Below are 24,448 nucleotides of genomic sequence, written 5' to 3'. Positions count from 1 at the left end.
CAAACTTCAGCACCACGTGGCTCCCTAAGTACCACTCATTAAAGCCCCTGAACCATAGTCTCTAGGTAGAATTAATGTGTGTGAACCCCAGATTGCCACCCAAACCAGCACAAAACCAGACACTCATTCCTAACTCCCTCCCAACCTGACACCAAACTGAATGCAGACGTGGAAGGACTCACCTCTTTGATTGAATGGATAAAGACAAATGTCTGTAAATAAGCCCTTTATTCAAGTGCTGCTAAACCTCCTGATGAAGGCTTCAAAGTGAACAATAGTGAGGATGTTCACGAAAAGGATGAAAATGAGAGAAGAAAGTTCCAACAAGGAGAGAAAATGTATCAGAAACTGTGGCCAAAAATCACTGATTGGAGTTCCAGGTTCAATCCCGAGAACAACACAGTACCAAGAGCATGCATCTGCCCCCAATTCCTCCAGATATACCACCCCCTCCCCCAACAACAACAATAACAAAAAGAAATGACGTACAACTAGAAAACACCAGAGGTGAAACAGAAAACTTATCACAGTAGAATGGTAGAAGCTGAAGAACTAGCAAATATTTCTCGGATAAAGTACATGAACCAACACAAATAAGAACCAAAAAAAAAAAGTGAAAAAGCATAAGAGAACTATGGAAAGCATCAAGAAGAATAACATTCACATCGCAGGCGTTCTGGGAGGAAAGGAAAGAAATGAGGAAGAATCACAGGTTACAGAAATGATAGCTAATCTGAAGAGGGACGCATATACCCAGACCCAAGAAGCTGGGAGTTCCAAACAAAATAAACACAATCGAGTTTGAGATGTCATGATAAACCCTAAGAAGAAAACCTAGACACTTTGCAATTAAAGTGGCAAAAGCTAAAGACATAAACAGAACACTGAAAACAACAAATTTCAAAGCAAAAACTCACATAAGACTCACAAAAAGAGCAATCAAATTAAACTCTACAGGTGAGGAGGGGAAAGTTTAATATAGGAGAAACACTGAACGAAACGGGCATGCACACCGGAGTGCTCTCTCCAGCTAGGTTACCACTTACATTCCAAGGAGAGACACAAAGCTTTACAAACAAACAGTTAATGCAGATCATGGCTATGAAATCAGCTTCGCAAACCAGTACTAAATAGCCACTTTAGAAAAGCAAAGAAATACTACCCGGAAATAGTGAAATAATGAAAAAACAGAAAATGTGAGAAAGAAGGAGAGTCCTCTTAAGAGGAACTTAAAGGCTCGCTTAATTTGAACTCAATAGCAAACAGAAGCTAGGAACCCAAAAGGGTTAAAACTGCATGAGAGGAGGAGGAAGAGGAGGGTGAGGAAGAGAAGAGAGAGGAAGAGGAGGGGGAAGAGGAGGAGGAGGAGGGGGAGGAGGGAGAGAAACAAATGAGTAGTACATAACTGGCAGATATCAAATTACAGGGGAAGAAATTAAACAGGCCAAAGACAAACTTGTCAAACACCCAAAATCTATACAGAAAATGGTAATACAGAGTCTGGATCCATAGTACGGAGATATGGTGCTTGCCTTGCATGCAGCTTGATCTCAAGACATGCCGGGAATGACTCCTGAGCAGAGAGCCAGAGGTAAGCCCTGAGCACCACTGGGTTTGTTCCAAAAACACCCCTGCCACCCCCCCCCCCCCCACCAAGATACAAAATGAAAGAAAGAAAAGAAAACCATAATATAGTCTTCGAACATCAATGACCTGAACTCATCAATCAAAAGGCACAGGATGGCAAGATAGATCAGAAAACAAAACTCAACCTTCTGCTTCTTACAAGAGATACACTGTAGCTGTCATGATAAACAGTGGCTAAAGTAAAAGGCTAGAAAACAACCATACAGCAAATAGTAGCCTGGAAAAAGAGGTGTGGTCATTATTTTTTCAGACCAAGTAGACTTAAAACTAAAAGAGATAAGAGACTATAATGAACATTATGCAGTGACAAAGAGATTGGCATACACATTATGAACTCATTAACCTATGTACTACATAAGAAAGCCCCAAAATACAAAAGCCAACTACTGAAAGGTGTGAAGAAAGTTAACCACAGTGACACAATAACAGTATATTTTAACATACCTGTCCCACTCACCCTTGGATAGAGCAGACCCCCACCCCATAAAAAAATCAATAAGGCTCTCTACCCTCAAAAATGTAAGTGCGCATTCTCCACCAGTGTATACCATATGGAACATTCTCTATGACAGACCAAATGATGGGGCATGAAAGAGCTGGGCATAAAGTCACAAAGATAGCTTTCCAGGCCACAATTCTATAAAGGTAGAAAATATATATATATATATATATATATATATATATATATGAAAATCTGGGGAAAAATCTCTCCTTTAAGATCAGACACAAGACTCACCAGTATTATTCAACAGAGTACTAGAAATCCTACCCATAGCATTCAGGCTAGGAAAGAGAAATTAATGGGTTTCAAGCTAGAAAAGATAGAATAAAAAGATAAAAGTAGAACTTTCTCTATATACAGGTATTTGATATTATACACAGGAAAACATAAACTTCACCTCAAAGCTTCTAGTAACAATAAGCCTATAGTTTCAAACTACAAAATCAGTACACAGAAATCTGCTGAATGTTTGTATGTGAAAAATGGTGTAGAACAGCACTTTAGCACCGTCCTCCTGTTGTTCATTGAGTTGCTCCAGCGGGCACCAGTAACATGAGACTTGTTGTTACTGTTTTTAGCATATCAAATACACCATGGGGAGCTTGCCAGGCTCTGCTGTGAAGGTGGAATACTCTCGGTAGTTTGCCGGGCTCTCCGAGAGGGACAGAAGAATCAAACCCAGGTAAGTCGCGTTCTAGGCAAATGCCCTACCCACTGTGCTAAATTATTATTACTACTACTACTACTACTACTACTACTACTACTACTGGTTTTTAGCCTACATCCAGCGGTGGACAGGGGTTACTCCTGGCTCTGTATTCAGGAATCACTCCCTGGTGGGCTCAGGAGACCCTATGAGATGCCAGGGATTAAACCCAGGTCAGATGTTTGCAAGGCAAGTGCTTTGCCCCACTGTACTATTGCTCTGCACCCCAGAAAGAATTTTGTAAACCCTACTTATAACTGTCTCCCTCAAATCAAGTACCTAGAATAAGTTAAACAAAGAACTTGAAAATCACAATTATTCAAAAACTATAAATCACTATCCCAAAAAATAAAAGAAAAAATAAAATGGAAAATTAGCCTATGTACCTTTAATTGGAAAAGCCTACATCATTAAAATAACCATTTAACCCAAATCACTATACAAAACGTATACAATTTTCATCAAAATTCTTATGACGTTCTTCTAGGATATAAATTCAACACTTTTAAAATTTTTATCAAGCCATGAAATCCCCAAATAACCAGAGCAAAGATTTAAAAAAAGGGGGGGAGGTATTGCATTTCTTGACTTTAAGTTATCCTCTATAGCTACAGTAATCAAAATAGTGTGGTATATAAATAAAAGCAGGCTTTCAGACCAATGTATAGAAATGAGAGCCCAGGCATAAACCTTCACTTAACATATGGGCTGGAGCGATAGCACAGCGGGTAGGGCGTTCGCCTTGCACGCAGCCAACATGGCCGACCCGAGTTCGATTCCTCCGCCCCTCTCGGAGTGCCCGGCAAGCTACCGAGAGTATTCGATATGCCAGACACAGTAACATATGACAATAAAGTGAAAAATATCAGGTGGAGGAAGGAAAGTCTCTTAAACAAGCAGTGTTCAGAAAAGCACTTAGACATACAAAAGAATAAAATAGGACACCATTATCATACACCATACGAAAGTTAATTCAAAATGGCTTAAAGGCCATCATGTTAGACCGACATCCACAAAATACATTGCGGAAAACAGAGACAGAACTTTACACAATACTACCTTTAGAGGAACCTTCAGTTATTTAATTCCATCAGCAGGGGAAACTGAAGCAAAAAATAAACAAACAGGACTATAGCACTGTAGCACCGTCCTCCCGTTGTTCATGGATTTGCTCAATCAGGCCCAGTAACGTCTCCATTGTGAGACTTCTTGTTACTGTGTTTGGCATATTGAATACATCATGGGGAGCTTGCCAGGCTTTGCCATGCAGGCGAGATACTCTCGGTAGCTTGCCGGGCAACCTGAGAGGGGCGGAGGAATCGAACTCAGGTTGGCCATGTCGGCTGCGTGCAAGGCAAATGCCCTACCTGCTGTGCTATCGCTCCAGCCCAAATACGACTATATCATATGAAAAAAAGCTTTGGTTCTACAAAAGAAACTATGGCTAAAATTTAAAAAAAAGAAAGAAAACTCTACTGAATGGAAGAAAATACTTGCACAACGTGCATCTGACAAAGGGCCAAAGCCCAAAATACAGAAAGCACTCACAAAAAAACTACAAGTCAACAAACAAATATCATCCAAGATAGGGAGAAGAGCGGAACAAACTCTTCTTAATGAAGACATAAAAAATGATTAACGGTCACGGTCCTCCTGTTGTTCATCGATTTGCTCGAGCGGGCCCAATAACGTCTCCATCATGAGACTTGCTGTTACTGAGTTTGGCATATCGAATACGTCACGGGTAGCTTGCCAGGCTCTGCCGTGCAGGCGAGATACTCTTGGTAGCTTGCCGGGCTCTCCAAGAGGGGCAGAGGAATCGAACTCGGGTCAGCCATGTTGGCTGCATGTAAGGCAAACGCCCTACCGCTGTGCTATCGCTCCAGCCCACAAATGATTAACAGTCACGAGCAAAAGTGCTTGTCATCACTGATTATCAGGAAAACACAAATCGAAACAACAGTGAGGTATCACCTTGTACCAGTGAGAATGGCCCACATCAAAAGGACTGGAAACAATTCCTGCTGGTGGGGGTGTGGTGAGGAAGGAATCCTCAGTCTTTCTTAGAGGTTATGTAACCTGGTTCATACTTTGTGAAAAGAGTGTGAAGAACCCTCAAAACATGGTTAATAGAATTGGGGCCAGAGAGACTGTATGATGGGTAAGTCGCTTGCTTTGCATGTGGCCGACCCAGGTTCAATCTCCGGCATCCCACATGGTCTCTGAGCATCATCAGGAGTGACTTCTGAGTGCAGAGCCAGGAGCATACCCTGAGTATTACAGGATCTTCCCCCCACGCTCATCCTCCCCCCAAAGAACAGAAAAATGGATTATAGAGCTACTACATGATCCAGTAATCCCTACTCCTGGGCACATATCCCAGGAACACAAAATCAGTAATTTATAAAGATACATGGGCACCCATGTTCACTGCAGCACTGTTTATAATAGGCAAAATCTGGAAACAACTCAAGTATTCAACAACAGATGAGTGGATATTCAAACCATTGATGTACATCCACAATATAAAACTACTTAGCTACAAGAAAAGGAATCTTGAATTTTACTAAAACCTGGATGGAACAACTGCCCAACATTGTTTAAGCAAAGTAGTCTAATAAAAGAGAAACAAATACTGGATAATCTCACGCATGGGAAATATGAAGACACAAAGCAAGGAAAAGATAATGGCTATGAAAACAAACCCTAAGACTCTGACAACAGAACTGAGTTTACCAAGTGTGGTGTGCGTGTGGTGTCCGGGGGTGGGGGGGTGGACCAGAGGGGTCTAAGAAGGGACTAAGAGATGAGTTGGGACCTAGGAATATTAATAAATACACTCTGGAGGCTGGAGCTATAGCACAGCGGTTAGGGTGTTTGCCTTGCACACGGCTGACCCGGGTTTGATTCCCAGCATCCCATATGGTCCCCTGAGCACTGCCAGGAGTAATTCCTGAGTGCAGGGACAGGAGTAACCCCTGTGCATCGCTGGGTATGACCCAAAAAGCAAAAGAAACAAACAAAAAAAAACACTCTACTTGTAGATGTGGTGTAGTAACATTGTACAGTCTAGAGTCTAAATGTAAATACTACTGTAAAACACATTTTCTCAAAAAAATTTAAGTACTCATCTATCTATCTATGTGTCTAAAAGAACTACCATAACTAACCTAGCTTATTGTGCCCTATGCCGTCAGCCTGACCTCACTTAGGCAACTCACATTCTGGTTTTCTTTTCTACCCCATATTTCTAAGTTCATTATTTCCAACTAAACAGGAGTTTCCTTGAGCCTAAGGCCATGTACTCATTCATTCCAATGAATATTTACTTATTTATTTATTCATTTTCTACATATACTGTGGCACCTAAAACTGGGTCCTAAATATCAAACTTAATAATTAACCTGGAAGTTGTGGACACTAACTTTCTCCCGGCTACTCTGAACCTAACAATGGGAAAGAAAGTATAAAACTGATTTGAAAGCACACAAGGCGGAACTGTAATGGTTGCGGGGAAAATCCAAGTTATAAATACAGGGCAAAGAGCTCAATTTCCTTTTCTGCAAAAGGTATTCACTGGGCTATTGCAGTCCTTGGCGGAACAGCTTCTTCAAATGATAGAGAATATGTGGCTCGTGCCCTCAAGGCACATTCAAAGGCATCACATAGTACCTGGGTACCAGCAAGGGCACAGATAACTAGTTCATCCCTCTTCGAGCCTCTGGGAACAAAACAGAGGTCAAACAGACAATCTCCTTTGAATGATCATTTGTCAGAAAAGAGGATGCAGATGGAGTCTGCATTTAATCCATGTGCTCTGACGAAACGATTTTTCAAGAATGATAAAAAAAAATTATAAAATATCCTTTGCAAAAACAAGGAAATGTATTCCTGGAGCACTTTAACTTTAATATTAATAATTTAAACTGATGCCTGAGAAATAACCTTGAAGGTTAATCTCTGATACAAAAATTCTTTGCACGGTCACTGCCATTCTACACAAATGACAGAGACAACCCTGAGGGGGCCGGAAAGTTAGGGGGGAGATTTTCTAACAAAAAGAGAATCGGAAGGGGCCAGAGAGACAGTAGAGCAGGTGACGTGTTTGCCTTGCACACCGCTCACCTGGGTTTGATCGCTGACACCAATACGCTCCCCACCCCCAACCCAGCCCTACCAGGAGTGATCCCCAAGCACAGGGCCAGGGGCAGGAGTAAGCCCTGAACACTCCCAGATATGTCCCCAAATAAAACAAAAAACTAACCCAGAATCTTAACTAATATATTTTCTTTTAATTTTTTTTTTTCCTTTTGGGTCACATCTGGTGATGCACTGGGGTTACTCCTGGCTTTGCACTCAGGAATTACTCCCGGCGGTGCCTGGGGGATCATATGGGATGCTGGGAATCGGACCCGGAGCGGTCGCGTGCAAGACAAATGCCCTACCCGCTGTGCTATTGCTCCAGAACCACTAATATGTATTTTAAGAAAGGCTGACAGCTCCAACTTGCTGGAAAGAAGAAGCGAGACTGCAGTTACTTCTCACTTTTATCCCATAACCACCCATAAAACATGATTTTCAAAGACATTCTGTAAACTTATTTTATTTACACCACTACTTTCCCAAGTACAGAGTGGCCTACATAAATTAGCTACAATGCCATCTTGTATAACAGAATACTGAAGCAACAGAAACTTCCCACCAATGGGAGACCACTTAAATGAACTACAGCAGAACCATTTTCACAGCCAAAACAAAATCAAAGGGAAGTCATTCTCTTTTTTTCTGGCTGTACAGTTTTATCTAATGATAGAAACTTAGAATCGGGTCTTTTCTTTGGTTTTGAGCAGCTTCATTAAAATAAAATGCACAGATTTAAAGCAAACAATTCAAAGTTTCTTATAGTATGATTTTAGAGCTGTGCAATTATTGCTACAATTAATCTCAGAACATTTTCTCACACTAAAAAGAAATCCTAACCCTATTACACACTTTCTCCAATTCTACTAACATTGAGAGTTCTAAACTAACCTGAATCTACTTTCTGTGTCTCGGTTTGACAATTCTGGACATTTCATATGGAAGAAAGTTCATATGGAATAAGTATTTCCAAATTTCACATGGAGATTCATATGGAAGAAGTAATATGTGATTTTTTTTCTTTGCAAGTTACTTCTTTCACTTCATTTATTAGGTAGTACTCAATGCCACTTTTTAAATTTCCAAATAACACTCAATGGCATGGGTATTCCACAATTTATCCACCCATTAATTAGAGGATAAGAATCTGGGTGGTGGAGTGGGAGACAGAACAGCGGGTCAGGCGCTTGCCTTGTGACACAGCCAATTCGGGTTTGATCCCCAGCATATCATATGGTCTCCCTGAGCACCACCAGGAGTAATTCTTGAAAGCAGAGCCTGGAGATAGCGCCCAAGTATTGCCAGGTGAGGCCCCAAACTGAAGACAAATAAACAACAACAACAAAACCAAAACAAAAAAACCTGGAATGTTCTGCTTAGATTATTATGAATCAAGTTATTTATTTATTTATTTATTTATTTATTTTGCTTTTTGGGTCACACCCAGTGATGCACAGGGGTTACTTCTGGCTTTACACTCAAGAATTACTCCTGACAGTGCTCGGGGAGCCATAATGGATGCTGGGAATCGAACCCAGGTTGGCTGTGTGCAAGGCAAACACTCTACCTGCTGTGCTATTACTCCAGCCACCAAGTTATTTATAGATCATTCAAAAATAAATTTTCATTTTTCATGGCTATATACTAAAGCACAGAATTTCTGGGTTATACAGTGGCACTAAAATGACCACCACGCTATCTTACACTCCCTCCAGCAGTTTGGGTTTATATTCTGGTACACAAGACCAGTCATGTGACACAAATGACAGAGGACAAGCCTGGGCATGTGCAAGGCTCTACTTCAACCCCTGGCATCAAATACCTGCACCCCTGGCACAGCTGAGAGTGGTGCCCACAACAATGAGAAAAATTCCCACGTGGGTGGCACATACTCACCAAATACTTGCTACTGACACTTCCTTTAATTATAGCTAGCCTAGTGGCTAAGGGTATCAAGTACTCTCCGGACGGTTTCCATTCGCAATTCACTGGTGATAAATAATGCTGAGTATTTTTCAAGTGCTTATTGCCCACATATGCATATTCTTTGACGATCTCTCTACTGACATTTTAAAACATCTTTTCCTTTATTAAAATTTAGATGACTTAGGGCTGGAGCGATAGCACAGCAGGTAGGGCATTTGCCTTTCATGTGGTTGACCCGGCCGACCCAGGTTTGATTCCTCCATGCCTCTCGGAGAGCCCAGCAAGCTACTGAGAGTATCTCGTCCACAAGGCAACGCCTGGCAAGCTACCCATGATGTATTCGATATTCCAAAACGCAGTAACAAGTGTCACAATGGAGATGTTACTGGGCCCGCTGGGCAAATTGATGAACAACGGGAGGACAGTGACAGTGATCTTAGTAATTATTGAGTTTTAAGGTACTTGATGTATCCTAAGTACAAATACCTGGTGAGATTTATCATTTGGAAACATTTTCCTCAAACTGTGAACTTTCTTTGTACTTTTTTGGTAGTTCCCTTTGATGCTGAAATATTTTAGAATCTAATGAAGTCTCATCTATCCTATTTTTTTTTGATACTTAAACTTTCAGTGGTATCATATTAAAAAGATAAAAGAATATAAAGTATAATTAAAAACTGCAAGGGAGCCAGGAAGACAGATGAAAGGTCACTGCACATGCTGGGCATGAGAAAGACCAGAGTTTGGCCCCCATGGTTCTTCCAGTATTGCCAGATTAATCCTGGAGGCCCCCGGTGAAATTGGGCCTGAGAAGCACTGAAGGCTGAACCTTCACACCCATACAACCAGGTCAGTACTGCAGAAGTGACCCTGGGATGCCCTAAGCACTTCTTGAGAGCTGTCCCCCTCCCAAAGCTGTCTCCTCCATGATAAGAATTAGATGCTGATAGGCATTTACCACCAAGGTTTACTGAAACAAAACAAAATATAGAATAATAACACATAAAGACCATCACCTGCATAAATATATTTTTGTAATTACAAACATATCTGTTTTTTTTTTAATGTAACAAGAATCCAGTAACATTAGCTGCCTCTGAGGAGTAAAAGCTAATTGGCTCGAGGAGAAAGAAAGTTTTAGCTGAATTACCTTATATATTCTCTGAATTTTGAACCATTTAGCTAACTCCCTTACTCAAAATATAATTATATATAAAATTTCAGTTTATAAAAATCCTACACTGAATGCCAAGCACATTTGGCTACAAAGGAACAATCGTAAAATAAAAAAAAGTTTGAGATTCTTCAGACATAATTAGTCACATGCAATAAGAAAATAAACTAAATGGACTTTTTCTCTGATGAACTAAAATAAATTTCCAATATCAATTCCTTCGAACATTCTATTTCCTACATATTGTGAGTAGGCAGAAAATCACTATCTATTTTTTTTTTAGTATGGTAACACACTGCAAAGCTAACACTGGATGAAGGAGCAACATTGAAGAGTAGTGAAGGCTAGAAAGGATCATGAATTCTGTTCTCTTCTTCTTGAGGGATGGGGGTGGCAGGGAACCCAGGGACACCGGTAAAAGGAAGTGGACATTGGTGCTGGGATTGGTGTTAAAACACTGTATGCCTTGAAATTTACATACAAGTGGTACTACATGGAAAGTATCATGCTAAAGCGAAATGAGTCAGAAAGAGAGGGATAGACATAAAAAGATTGCATTCATCTGGGGAACATAAAGTAACAAAATAGGAGATTAATACCCAAGAATAGCCGAGATCAGTACCAGGAGGATTACTCCATGGCTTAGAGGCCAGCCGGGCTTTCTAGGAGAAAGGGCAGCTCAGATAGGGAAGGGAGAACCAGATAAAGGGTGTTTGGAGGATCCTCCCAGGATGGGAGATGCATGTTGAAAGTAGACTATGGACTGAACATGATTGCCACTCAGTGCCTCTTTTGCAGACCACAACACCCAAAAGGAGAGAGAGAACAAAAGGGAATACCCTGCCACAGAGGCAGGGTGGGATGGGGGGGATGGGTGTGGGAGGGATACTGGGATCCATGGTGGTGGAAAATGGGCACTGGTGGAGGGATGGGTATTTGATCATTGTATAATTGAAACCCAAGCACAAAAATTTGTAAGTCTACAACTGTACCTCATGGTGTTTCACTAATAAAAATTTAAAAAAAAAAAAACACTGTATGCCTGAAACAACTCTACTATGACAACTTTGTAAATCAGTGTCTTAATTTAAACACACACACACACACACACGCGCACACACACACACAACTACCTTTCCACTTCTTTTGTTAAAATATTAATGTAATATACAACTGCCATTAAAAACACCTGATACACAGTTGCACTGAAATATTTCCTCAGGCTTTATTTCCAAAATTAGTGCTAGAGAAACAACTTGTCAATTAGAAAAACTGTCAGGAGAGTAAGAATGTACCCATTTCATTATAACTTTGCTAGCACTGAATATTATCATTTTTTTTTACTTTTGCCAAAAGGTAATTTTTAGGTTACCTTAAAATAGTGAGTACTACAAAGCTATAAGAAAGGATGAAATGTTGCCTTTTACTACAAATTGGATGAAGCTAGAAGGGGGGTCAATGGTAAGTGAAATTAGAGAGAGAGAGAGGGACAAGCGGCAGAAGGTCTCAGCTACGAAACAAAGCAAAGGAACAGACAGGATCCAATGACAACCTCTTAGACTTTGAATACAGAACTGAGGTCGTCACGTATGGCGGGAAGGGGGGGGGGGGGCGGTGGTGGGCAGCGTTAGGATCCAACACAGTAATGGGGTTGAGCAGAGACTAGTGGCGGTGGAGAGGCAATCATTTTGTAACGCACAAGCAAGAACATAAATATTACTGCCACAGCAACGGACCTCGACTACAATAAAATAAAATTTAAAAGGGACTCTTAAAAACAATCACTTTTAACTTCAAAGAAATTCTTTTGAAACCTTGATACACAGCATCGTGTATGTATACACCACTGGCCAACTCTTTCCTCCCAGGCCAGCGAGGGACTATTTGAGGCTGGCAGGCCTTAGGGTCCGTGTGGCAACTACTCCATGTGGCTTATGCAGCCCAGAGCAGCCATAAACAATATGTAAACAAATGAGTATGCCTGTGTCTCGATTTTTTTTATCTTATTTTTCATTAAAAACAGACCACAGGATACCACCCTAATCTATAATACAGCAAGTATGGCAATCAAGCTTTTATATTATGTATCGATTAGAAAAGATCCTGTATTTGAACTAAGGTATACAGAAAACATCATAGATTGAGGGGGGGGGGGGGGGAAGGAACAGCTTTTTTCTCCCCTCCAAGAAAAACTCTATGCACACACACCACTTTTTCTCACTGCTCAAATCTGACCTAAAATTCAGAAGATAGAAATAGAGCAATGAACAGGCAGAGGAAGACTTAACCTGGGGATATTTTAGAAAGCACTGGAACACCGATAAAACTGACTCACCTGGGAGAAGGGAAAGAAGCCCTCAAAGTGCGTGCAAAGCCTCCCTTTGAAAAGACCCAAAGGGATACTTTTCAGCTGAGCCCTAAAGAGCACCTTTAAGGGGATTCCTGGGGCTGGAGCAATAGCCCGGCAGGTATGGTGTTTACCTTGCACATGGCCGACCCAGGTTCGATTCCCAGCATCCCATATGGTCCCCTGAGCACCACCAGGAGTAATTCCTGAGTGCATGCTCCAAGAGTAACCCCTGTGCATCGCCAGGTGTAACCCAAAAGCAATAAATAAATAAAATAAGGGGGTCCTGGCACATGTACGTTTACTGCAGGGGCAGAGGAGATGATGTTCCCTGACCTTGCACTTTTTTCTTTTTTTTCTTTTTTTTTTTTTTGCTTTTTTGGGTCACACCTGGCAATGCACAGGGGTCACTCCTGGTTCTGCACTCAGGAATTACTACTGGTGGTGCTCAGGGGACCATATGGGATGCTGGGAATCGAACCTGGGTCGGCCATGTGCAAGGCAAACACCCTACCCGCTGTGCTATTGCTCTAGCCCCTGACCTCACACTTTTCTGTTGTGTTTTTCCATCTGTTTGCAGAACCTCTCCACTTGGCCACTCCAATTCAACCTGTCCTAAAAGGCCTTCTAGGCAGAAGTCAGGGTGCATGCCTCACATGTGTGCCACCAGGGTTCATCCCAACACTGGGTGTGGCCCCAGAGGTCCCAGGCCTGCTGGGTAGGTGGGGTATTCCCTATACCCATACCGCCAGGGTACTTGCACTGAACTGCTGGTTCAGCTGGCGTAGATTCGACAGTGGGGCCTTGTACCTCCTGAGGGACCCACCTCCTCCGCCTGCCCTTCAAAGAAAATGCAAATGGAAATGTCTTTAAATGTCTTAGACTCCCTCTTTCTGAAATGCAGTATCATCCCTGAATCATTCACACCTGAAACCTTACAGTCACCCAGAATGTGGAACATTTCATAAAGATTTAGGAAAGACTGGGTAATGATTTAGCTCATTCATTCATTTTTTTATACAATTTTTTTTAATTACTGGAGGATCACTGAACTCTTTTTCCCCACTTTTTGTTTTTTTAAAGTGAGTCACCATGGAGTCACCCTGAGATACACAGTTATCATGATTGGGTTTCAGTCATACAGTGTTCCAATACCCGTTCTTTCACCGGTGTACATTTCCCACCACCACTGTTTTCCCTCCACCCCTACCAGCCTTCCTCTATAGCTGACACATTTCCTCTCTCTCTCTCTCTCTCTCTCTCCATCCCCTCCTCCGTCCCTCTCCCTCTCTGCGCCCCCCCCCCTTCAATCATTCTTATATTCCTCCCTCCACTTCAGGAAGTCTGTTGCTACGGCTGATATGCTGTCTTCTACATCAGCTATCAGAATTTCATCTTCTTTGCTCCTGCTGCTCTAACTTAGTGATGCTTCAGCTACTGTTTTCATCTCCTTCAACATAAAGTCAATATGTCACTATCAAGAAAATAAGTAATCAATAACCTACGTGGCAACCACCTTCAGTTCAACCCTATTCTGACAGCAAAGATCTTTCATACTGTAGTCCCATGAAGGAATAACAGTCTTATCAGCCAAGAGTCCTGTTCTGGCAGCCTGGACTGTAGTCAAAGTCCAACCCTCAATTTTCTCCAGGTATTGCCAATGACAGGATTCTTGATCGAGCCCTGGAGTGTTCCATTAGCTGCCCCAAATGTCCTAAGATTCCTCATCCTAAATGTGGGCTCTTCTCCAACACTTCACCCAGGAAGACTGACGCTGTTTGCTGCTTTCTACTATGTGCACAGCGAGTCTTAAACAAGAAGCCTCTTGATTTGTGAGCGACTTGTCGCTGAGCCGGTTCACAGATGCTTCAAAGAATACCCCGGAGAGTGGAAAATGTAATCGAAGTTTGCAGAATGTATAATTCAACTCAAATTGTTTCCCTTCTTCTGAACAGTAGCTTTCAACCTAAACTCATTGTTGACGTAATGCCGGTTACCTTAACGCATGCATTCTAATGTACGCATGGAGACAGACTAGCGGCCACACAAAGAGATTCGGCTACTCCCATATCCTACGAGCTCTATATCAAAATAAATGAAAATGTAGTAGCAGGAGGAGGAGGAGGAGCAGCAGCAATATTGTAGCTGTAGCAGTAGTAGCAACAACAGTAATAGTACTGTAGTACTGGAATAGGAGCTGAAGAAGCAGTAGCAGTACTGTGACAGCAGTAGCAGCAATACTGTAATAGGAGCAGGAATAGTAGCAGCAGCAGCAGTAGTACTGGCATAGGAGCTAGAACATCAGTAGCAGTACTGGAACAGTTGGAGCATCAGCACGAGGAGTACTGTAAAAGGAGCAGAAGCAGTATAGTAGTACTGTAATAGGAGTAGCAGCAGTAGCAGTACTGGAATAGGGTTAGGAGCAGCAGTAGTAGTACTCCAATAGGAGCAGGAATAGGAGTAGTAGTAGTGTAACAGTAGGAGCATCAGCAATAGCAGTACCGTGACCATAGGAGCAGCAGCAGTAACACTGGGATAACAGCAGCAGTAGTACTGTAAGTAGTACTGTAACAGTATCAGGAGCAGCAGCAGTAGTACTGTGACAGCAGCAGGAGCATCAGTAGTAGTTAATAGCGGGAGCAGTGGAAATTGTACTAAAATAGTAGTAGCAGCAGCAGTACTGTATAGCAGCAGCAGTGGAAGTGGTACTAAAATAGTAGCAACAAGCAGCAGTGGGAGTACTATATAGCAGCAGCAGCAGTAGTAGTACCATAATAGTAGCAGCAGTAGCAGTAGTAGTACAGTAGTAGCAGCAGTAGAATAGTTGCAGTACAAGCAGCAGTGGTATATGTACAGTAGTGGTAGCAGTAGTAGTAGTAGTAGTAGTAGTAGTGGTGGTGGTGGTGGTGGTGGTGGTGGTAGTTAGTAGTGATAATAGTAGCATCAGCAACAACTTAATAGCAGCAGTATTTTCTGAATGCATATTAAAATATCAGCCATTGTTCTAAAAGATTTACATTTATTAAGACTCTTTTAACCCTCACAAGAACCCTACCGATTATTTACGATTGTTATCCTCATAAGATATTTTGCCCGATGTTATTCATTATTAGCTCCCAGTCCTCTGGTGACAGCACTGCCATGCCTGCCTACTCTTCCGGTTCATCAGGAAAGAGATGAGGAGAATATATTGAAGTAGCCAAGCATGCAAAGTGATACACAAGAAGAGGATTATAGCTTAAAAAAAAAGAGGCCTAGAATGATATTTTGTATTGTACACAGATAAAGTTCTTTTGAATAATACAAAGCACAATTATATACTCTATAAATACTTCTGTTCTGTCCACCTTTCAAATGTGACTTACATTTAGGGCTCTAAGAGAATTGTTTTTGCACTTGTTTTATATCTGTCTCCCCAAATTAAATGGAAATACAACTCATGACCAAAGCTGCTATATTGATGGCATGCTCTCTCCCTCTCTCTCTCTCTCCCTCTCTCTTCCTCTCTCTCCTGCAGTGCTGCTAGACACATAATAAGGACTCAAATATTGAGAAGATGAATGAGTTACTAGAAGGGAGATGAAAGGGCAATGAGGGAAAGGGAAGAAGGCATGCCTGAGGTGCTTGCTGACATCTGGATTTCAATAAACGCTCAATGCCGTCTCTGCCACATAGTGACAAGACCGGTTCACTAAAAAGAGCAACTTAACCACCAAGAACATGACACTGATGTACAGACTCACGCAACATCAGCAATGAAATTCTGCTTGTGCTTCCCAGCTACTCTGTTGCATCCTTTCTGCCCAACTTCCTCAAATTGGTCCCCCTGCGGTACAATAAAAAGTCAGGCAACACAGTAAAGCACAGGTAACAAGCTTGGCGATGAGCTCAACTTGTAATCCTTTCATGATTATTCCCCCGCTCTCTGGAGTCCTTCCTAACTGAGCATGCAGCATCCGAGGATGATGGCTAAGGGCTTACCTCATTTCTGAACTAGTCCAATCAACTGACCATCAGTCACTACAAGTGGTAGTAGAATTCAGTGATTTAGTTTGGACCGTGAATACAACTGGGAAGCACAAAAACCTGTTGGCACCACTTGCTCCTTCATTCACATTCGCATGCCCATAAGCCTGACCAAAAAAGTTCGGAAAATGTAAAGTCCCAAGCATCAGAACCCGGCGACAGCTAACACGCGCAAACACAGAAAATCCACCCCTTTTCCTTCTAGCCATCTCCTGGCCTTGACAGATAAAAGTCCCTTAAAACATCGCTAACTACCAACACCTGCCAATGGCATTTACCTCTTCCCAGAAACACAACTCCAAAGAAGCAAAATACACTTATTTCATGCTGTGAAAAAAATGCCCTCAAACTAGCCAACACAACTCAAAGCTTCAAAAGCAAGCAAATAGAGGCGAAAGTCAAGCTAGATGGAAACAATTTTCCTATCAAAGACTCTCCCAATGCTCTATGATAAATTGCCCATTCAACCACTTCTGTCACATCCAGTTAAGCTGGATCACTTTTTTATTTACACTTACCTCTGCCACTCGGTGGGTGGAACTAAACCGAGGTGGTAAACCAGCCAAGACACAGTGTTGGTGGGTAGCATTGAGATCATCTGCAGGAAAAATAACCAAGACTTAAAACACAAACTCACATACTTGTTAGCCACTCTACACTATTTAAGTCGAATGCAAAGTAAACAGCACGCCCATAATCCAAACAGAATGTCAATAACCAAGGAATTAACACTTTCCTTAAGGAATTCCTAAGCAATTCTTTACGACTCTCCAATTATATTTTATGATAATTTGTATTATATATATAAAATTATCAAAACCATGATGCTTTCAAGAAAGGAGATGTTATTAATAATTATTCCAAGGTGACATGTATAAGCAAGGACTGTCCTTACCAAGTACAAAGTATGGTTAGGCTACTCGTACTCGTGTGTGGTCTCATGACACACGCTCACCACAAAAGTTTACTATTTCTAGATAGTTCTTTCTCTTTCTCATGATATGCTAAATTCTACCCGTGCCTATAAAACAAGCCAAAATTCTTTTTATATAACTTGGGGTTGAACATCTTTCATCTGAAAATCTGCATGTTTCTCTCCCCAACATATCAATTTTGCCCCTAAAAGTTTTCTGGGCAACAAACCAACTAACTCAGCATATTGCAAAGGTTTGGCTCTCACATCAGAATTATGGATTCATAACCCAAGAATAGAGTAGGTGGTGAATTCATCAGTGGAAGAACAAGCTTAAAACCTTTCTTTTAAGTGGAAGAAAGATGAATGGCCAAGTTACTACATAGCTGAAGAAATTAATGCCATGCATCAGGCAAGATCTGCATCACCTGTGCATGGATGTCACTACTCCTATTATGAAGAAGAGAATTCAATCGACTGTTGCCCAGCAATACATGGTTTCCTAAATAGGTAACATCATTTCCTTAACAAGATACACACACACACAAAAGATAATGACTTAAATGTTGAGAGAAAAGGGACATATCTTCTATAAAAGTCACTGAAAATAACATGCAATACCTTATTTTACTGCATTCACTTTACCATATATCATAGATCCTGTTTTTTTCCCAACTGAAGGCTGTGGCATCCTTACATGTAAGAAGTCTATAACAACTTGCTTCCCCACAGTTTGTGCTCATTTCACATCACTATGTCATATTTCATTAAGGTATGTACATTGTTCTGAAAACTAATATTTCACACTTAGTAGGATATAATGTAGTAAACTTCATACGCACTGGGAAAAAAATTCACCCGACTCATTTTATCACTTACTTGATTGTAGTGGTCTGGATCTGAACATGTATTATCTCTGAAATATGTCTCTTTTACCTCCAAATAGAGGAAAAGATGTGCCAAATATTAGCTGAAGGACTCCGGGCATGACAGAGTAACAGTGATGGGTTTATCCTCTGACATGAAGCATAAAAACTGAACAAAGTAAGAAACAATGATTCCTGATGCTAGAAAACAAAATTACAGTTTGCTATCAAAGACAAGAAAAATAAATTGAGCCCTGCTCTAGTGGACTACCTAACAAGAATTTCAGTGCCACAAAATAGGGAAGGAGAAGGCGGAAGCCCAAGTTTTCAGTTTTCTCTCTTGCTGAGGTGAAGGAAGATTGGAGTTTAGGAAATGCAAGAAAACAAGGATCCCTGAGGCGAAATACTGGAAGGGAAAATATCCTACACGAAGAGAAAGCAACCAGATATCTGCAGAAGAATGCCTTCAAGTCTGTGGCTGAGCACTGGCCTGTGCCATGTGAACTTCCTATGGGTACAGAAGCACAAGAGAGAAGAGGCCTGAACAAACTTCAGACCTCACACAGAACACCAAGCAGCCAATATAGCTCCCTTCACAAGAAATAATACATTTTTAGAAAAGAAATAGCTTAGGAATAGGGCCAAATTAATCCCTCATCATCAACTATTCTAGAGTTACCTAAACACAAATCGCAAAAGGATATAACTTATTTATAGTAATTTACTCAGAGCAAAGATCAATGCTATTTTTTTTAATAAGAAAACTGGGAATGGAATGATAGTACAGCAGCTAGTGTGCTTGCCTTACATGCAGCCAACCTAGGTTCAATTCCTTGCACCCCATATGGTCTTTGGAACCTGCCAGGACGATCCCTGAGCACAAAAGCAGGAGTAAGCCCTAAACACCACTGCATGTGGCCCAAAAACAAAAGTCTATGTACCTACCATAGACAATAAATCATTGCAAATACTAGGCATGGTATAATAAAATAAAATAATACTATGAACAGCAGGAGGCTCACAAATGTGATGACCTAAATCAAATAAGCCAATTCCTTCGAAGATACAATCTGTCAAAATGCATCAGTTCCAGAGGGTTCACAAGGGAATACTACCAAATACTTAAGGAAAACAATTACACCAATTCTTATCATATCTTCCAGAAGACAGAGTTGGAAAGAATACTTCCCAACTTACACTATATAGGGTCAGCAATACCTTAATACTCAAGTCAAAGACATTGTAAGAAAACTACACAAAGCCAAAGATAGTGAAGAAAACAACACCCAACGAAACACTAAGAGGCTTTACAGAACTTGAAAGAGAGCAGAGTAGGCAAGGTATTAGATCCTGAACTCAGCTGGGTTCTATCCCCAGTACCCCAGATGATTCTCTGAGCATCACCAGCAGTGATCCCGGAGCACAGAACCAAGAGTCAGCCCTGAGCACTGCCAGGTGTAAATCTCATTCTCTCCCCCAAAAAGTTTTTACACATTATGACCAAAGAGAATTTATTTTATGAAAGAACTGTGATTTACAAAGTTACTGATAGTTGAGTTCTAGGCATATAATATTTCGACACCAATCCCACCATCAGTGTCCACTTCCTTCCACTGATATTCTCACACCCTACCCCACCCCGACCACAACTCCAGACCCACTTCCACCTGTCAACTTGATAGGCACATTACAGAGTTTCAGTGGTTGCAGCTTAGATTGCATGTTTTCATTTTTTTGAGTCTGTATTTTGGATATATGGCTATACTACTTATCCACATCACCAATTTAACAAATGACCAGTTTAACTAATGACCTGGTAGATTTTATACCAGGTATGGAAGGTTGGTTCAACACTGCAAAATCCATTACATCAATAGACAAAAATGAAGAATTACATGATCATAGAAAAAGATACACACACACACACACACACACACACACATATATAGGTAAAGGTAAAGGTAAAGGCCCTCCCGTTGATCATCGATTTGCTCAAGCGGGCCCAGTAACGTCTCCATTGGAGACTTTGTTGTTACTGTGTCTGGCATATCCAATACGTCACAGGGAGCTTGCCAGGCTCTGCCCCGCGGGCGAGATACTCTCGGTAGCTTGCCGGGCTCTCCAAGAGGGGTGGAGGAATCGAACTCGGGTCGGCCATGTTGGCTGCGTGCAAGGCAAACGCCCTACTGCTGTGCTATATATATATATATATATATATATATATATATATATATATATATATATATATATCTGGCTAAATCCAATACAAATTCGGGATAAAAACCCTTCATAAGGAACAGAGGGGCACTCCCTCAACATGAGAGCAAGATAAAGACCATCTACCCCCAAAAAACTACAACAAACATCACAACTGATGGTATGAAATGCAAATGGTTCCCACTAAGATCAAAAACAAGATAAGAATGTCTCTTCTCACTACTCCTTTGTGTGTGTGTGTGTGTGTGTGTGTGTGTGTGTGTCTTTAGTTTTGGGGTCACACCAGGAGACTGGTGTGAAGTGTGGGGAAGGACCATCTCAAGACTACTTGCTGGGGTTTTTACCAAGACAATGGCTGAAGATGAGGCCATCTCAAAACGCTGATGCGCTGTGTGGACGGTAGTGCAAGATACAATGAAAGCTAAGAAAGGCTTCAAGATTGATACAGCCAGAGACCAAAACACAATATGAAGAGAGCAAGAAAGTCTTAAATAAAGGAGATCAAAGACTCAGAAGTGTGCTGTGACATGGAGGAAGAGAAACTGAAAGAGAACTCTCGCTCCCAGTTTGCCTTTTCTGAGATTCTGGTCATGGGAGCATCTGAGAGAGAGTTTTTGGTTGATCCAGACTATTTTTGCTTCAAGCAGGTGTCAAAGCCTGGGTGGCAGTGCACATGCGTAGCATATACTAGGTCCTGAATTCAATCCCTGGGAACATATGGCCTCGTGGAGAATAAAGCACCACCAGTGCCACCCAAGTGGCCCCTGTAAGAACAAAGAAAAGGACAGGAAGGAAGTTCCCCAGGTCAGATTCCCATACAGACTTGAAAGCGTTTCTAAGAAATACATAAATGCCATTCTCACTACCACAGTAAAAGCCTGATTGCTCCCCTGCTATCACTAAGAGAGGCAGAGGGGATCAAGTTAATGAAGAGATTTGTTAAGTGCTTTTGTTCTGCTGAGAAGTGACTTTCCAAGAAGGGTCAGTTGGCAAGTGCAACAATAAAAGTAATACTTTGAGACTCGCACATTTATTGAAATCCTTGGCAACTCTCAAATCAAACAACTCTCTTGAAATGGCTCCCAACTATCTCTAATCCTTTCTTAATTTTTTTAGAAAAGACCCTGTAATTTTCCCGTAAGAGCTTCACGTGTATCTCAAAACGGTAAGTCCGTGAAAAGTAGCGGGAGCTTCACGGACTGTATATCTTCAAAAACTATCCTCATGACATTTCCAGCCTGAAAAGACTATTCCCTAATAATGTATTGAAAGAAAATATCAGGGAATATTTATTTGCCTCATCTCTCTTAGGAAGAGAGCTGGAAACTGACTTGGTATTCAAGTGGAATCAGAGTTTATAGAATTTATTCAACAAAACAAATAATAATAATAAAAAAAAAAAGAAGGCCTCACTCTTTGCTGGCTAAATTCTCTGTACTCTATCACCGGGTGAAGAGAGCGTGAGGCATTCATTGTAGCGTGAAATCTCATCTCATGTATAGAAAAACACACACACCCACACACAGAGGCAAAGGCATAATTTATGGCAGGGTGACCAATTCAGGCCCAGGACTCTCCAGATTTTAAAACTTAGTCCATATCCTCAGAGCCCATTCCCCCACAGACAGACACGGCAGGACAGCTAGTCACCCTAAATTTAACCCAGTCCTTGATTCCCTGGTTTTGTCGTCCAGTGTATCACCAGAGCTATTTCAACCCAAATTTCTTAAAGTAACAATCAAGAGCCTCGCTACAGGCACTGGAGCTAAGTAAGTGCAATACTAAAATCCAATCTTCCCAGCTTCACACAATCACTGAAGCTTTTCATTCTTACTCACCTGTCCATTTCCCATCCCTCAATCTTAATATTTATGACCTTATTTTTCCTAGACACGGGCTATCCATGACTGAGAACATTTTCAGAACTGAATAGCCAATGAAAGGGGGTGGGGAAGCTTCCTGGCTAGATGATGGTCTAGACTCCGGCTTACACCTGCCTTACGCCTAGATTTGCAATGAGACCATCAGGGACTGGAGAGACAAATGAACACTAGATCCAGCACTAAGTGTGGGCCAAAGGCACCCAACAAGCCATAAGTTGAAAGGAAATGTGCTAAGTCCAGGATAGAAGGATGAGACTCATATAGGGAAGAGAAGATCGACCTGAGACTACCTAATCTGAAAAACGAGGCTGCCTCGTAAATCTCTCACGCAGATCCTGACAGAAGCGCTCACCTTCTAACTCAGAAAGTGAGCCAGAGGACAGGAGGCTGCAGAGACAAAGGAGGTCTCTGGATCTGTGGAACAGCATTATATTCACACAGCCTGTGGTCCTCTTGAACCCCAAGATGCGCTGTTGGCGGAAAGCACTTCTTTGAGGAGAGAACCGGGCATTGCCTGGGCTGACAAAGTGCGGCAGAGCTGGAGATTTGCCTGAAGAGGCCATATGCCTGGCTCCCAGCACCCCCTACTCCCTCAGGCACTGTGAGAGTAGACCCCAAGCACCATCAGGTATGCTTCCCCTATCATCCCCTCCAAGAGAAAGAGAAGGAAAAGAAACAGCATCGAGCCCGTTGGCCCCACTGGCCCAGAGGCTATCAACGGTTTCTCATATTGAAAGCAGCTAAACCAAATTAAAAAAAAAAAATGCTGGGCAGGAGAGATAGCACAGCAGGTAGGGCCTTTGCCTTGCACGCGGCCGACCAGGGTTCCATTCCCAGCATCCCATATTGTCCCCTGAGCACCGCCAGGAGTTACTCCTGAGTGCAGAGCCAGGAGTAACCCCTGTGCATTGCCAGTTGTGACCCAAAAAGCAAAAAAAAAAAATAAAATAAAAATAAAAATGCTATAGGATACTTTGTCTTCTCAGCTCTCTCATCAGGCTACGAAAAGGATGCATGTATTTTCTTCGTTTTTCTAGCGAAAGATTCCGTCAGAATTCACAGTATGTTTTTTATGTTTTCACCAAAAGACTCTCAAGACCTACTTGCCTTGAATATTAAGTCTCATCCTCGTTCGATTTGGGGAAACAGACCAGGGCATAGCCCATTTTTTGATAATTCTATTGGCCATTCAGTGGTAATGAGCAGGATCAAGGTACAGTTGGGAAAATGGAAACAGTGGTGGAGGGAAGGTGACACTGGTAGTCAGACTGGTGCTGGAAAACTGAATGTCTGTAATAAGTGTATCAAGGGCAATTTTGTAAACCACGGTGTTTAAATAAACAGAAAAAAACTAGGATGAATTAAACCAAAGAGTTATAAATGGTAGCATCTCCATGTATTGGTAATATTATCTACTTTCCAGTTTCAATAATTTGCAAATTCTCTACAAACACACGGTACGTGCCATGTTCTGTCAATTCCATAGTACACACATTTCCGTAGCACTGTCCTCCGGTTGTTCATCGATTTGCTCAAGTGGGCACCAGTAACGTTTCCATTGTGAGACTTGTTGTTACCGGTTTTGGCATATTGAATACGCCACAGGGAGCTTGCCAGGCTCTACCATATGGGCGGGATACTCTCAGTAACTTGCCGGGCTCTCCGAGGGATGGAGGAATCGAACCTGGGTCAGCCGCGTGCAAGGCAAATGCCCTACCCACTGTGCTATCACCAGACCCCCCCCCCAAAAGAAAAATATTTAATATTATCCTCTTTAATATTCAGGTTGGAACAATAGTACAGTGGCTTGCATGCAACTGATCCAGGTTAAACTCTCTACACCCCAGATGGCCCCCCAAGCCCACCAGGAGTGATTTCTGAGCACTGCCAGGGGTGGCCCAAAAACAAACAAACAAAAAACAAACAACAAAAAATATCAAACTCTAAAATTGGATTACATCTTAAAACGAATGACATGTAGTGATTAGACTGGTGATGTAGACTACTTCCATGGCAGTCAAAAATGTTTATAATAAATATTGCTATTTTTGAAAGGTCCCAAGAAAAATGCTCAATGAGGGGATCCTTGAATGAAAGGAAA

The 24,448-nt window shown here is 41.7% G+C and overlaps 1 protein-coding gene across 1 annotated transcript in view; it reads right to left on the bottom strand.

Annotated features, from left to right (window-relative positions):
• FTO (FTO alpha-ketoglutarate dependent dioxygenase) overlaps positions 1-24,448 on the bottom strand; it is a 414,772-nt gene that overhangs the window by 232,182 nt on the left and 158,142 nt on the right. Inside the window, exon 5 of the mRNA XM_056136631.1 lies at positions 16,987-17,066. Coding sequence (XP_055992606.1) covers positions 16,987-17,066 — 80 coding nt within the window. The remainder of the gene's footprint in view (positions 1-16,986; positions 17,067-24,448) is intronic.

Source organism: Sorex fumeus, unplaced genomic scaffold (assembly GCF_029834395.1).
Source record: "Sorex fumeus unplaced genomic scaffold, SorFum_2.1 ptg000122l, whole genome shotgun sequence".
Lineage (NCBI taxonomy): Eukaryota > Metazoa > Chordata > Mammalia > Eulipotyphla > Soricidae > Sorex > Sorex fumeus.
Note: the sequence above shows the minus strand (reverse complement) of the source record. Positions and strands in the feature narration are given on the sequence as shown.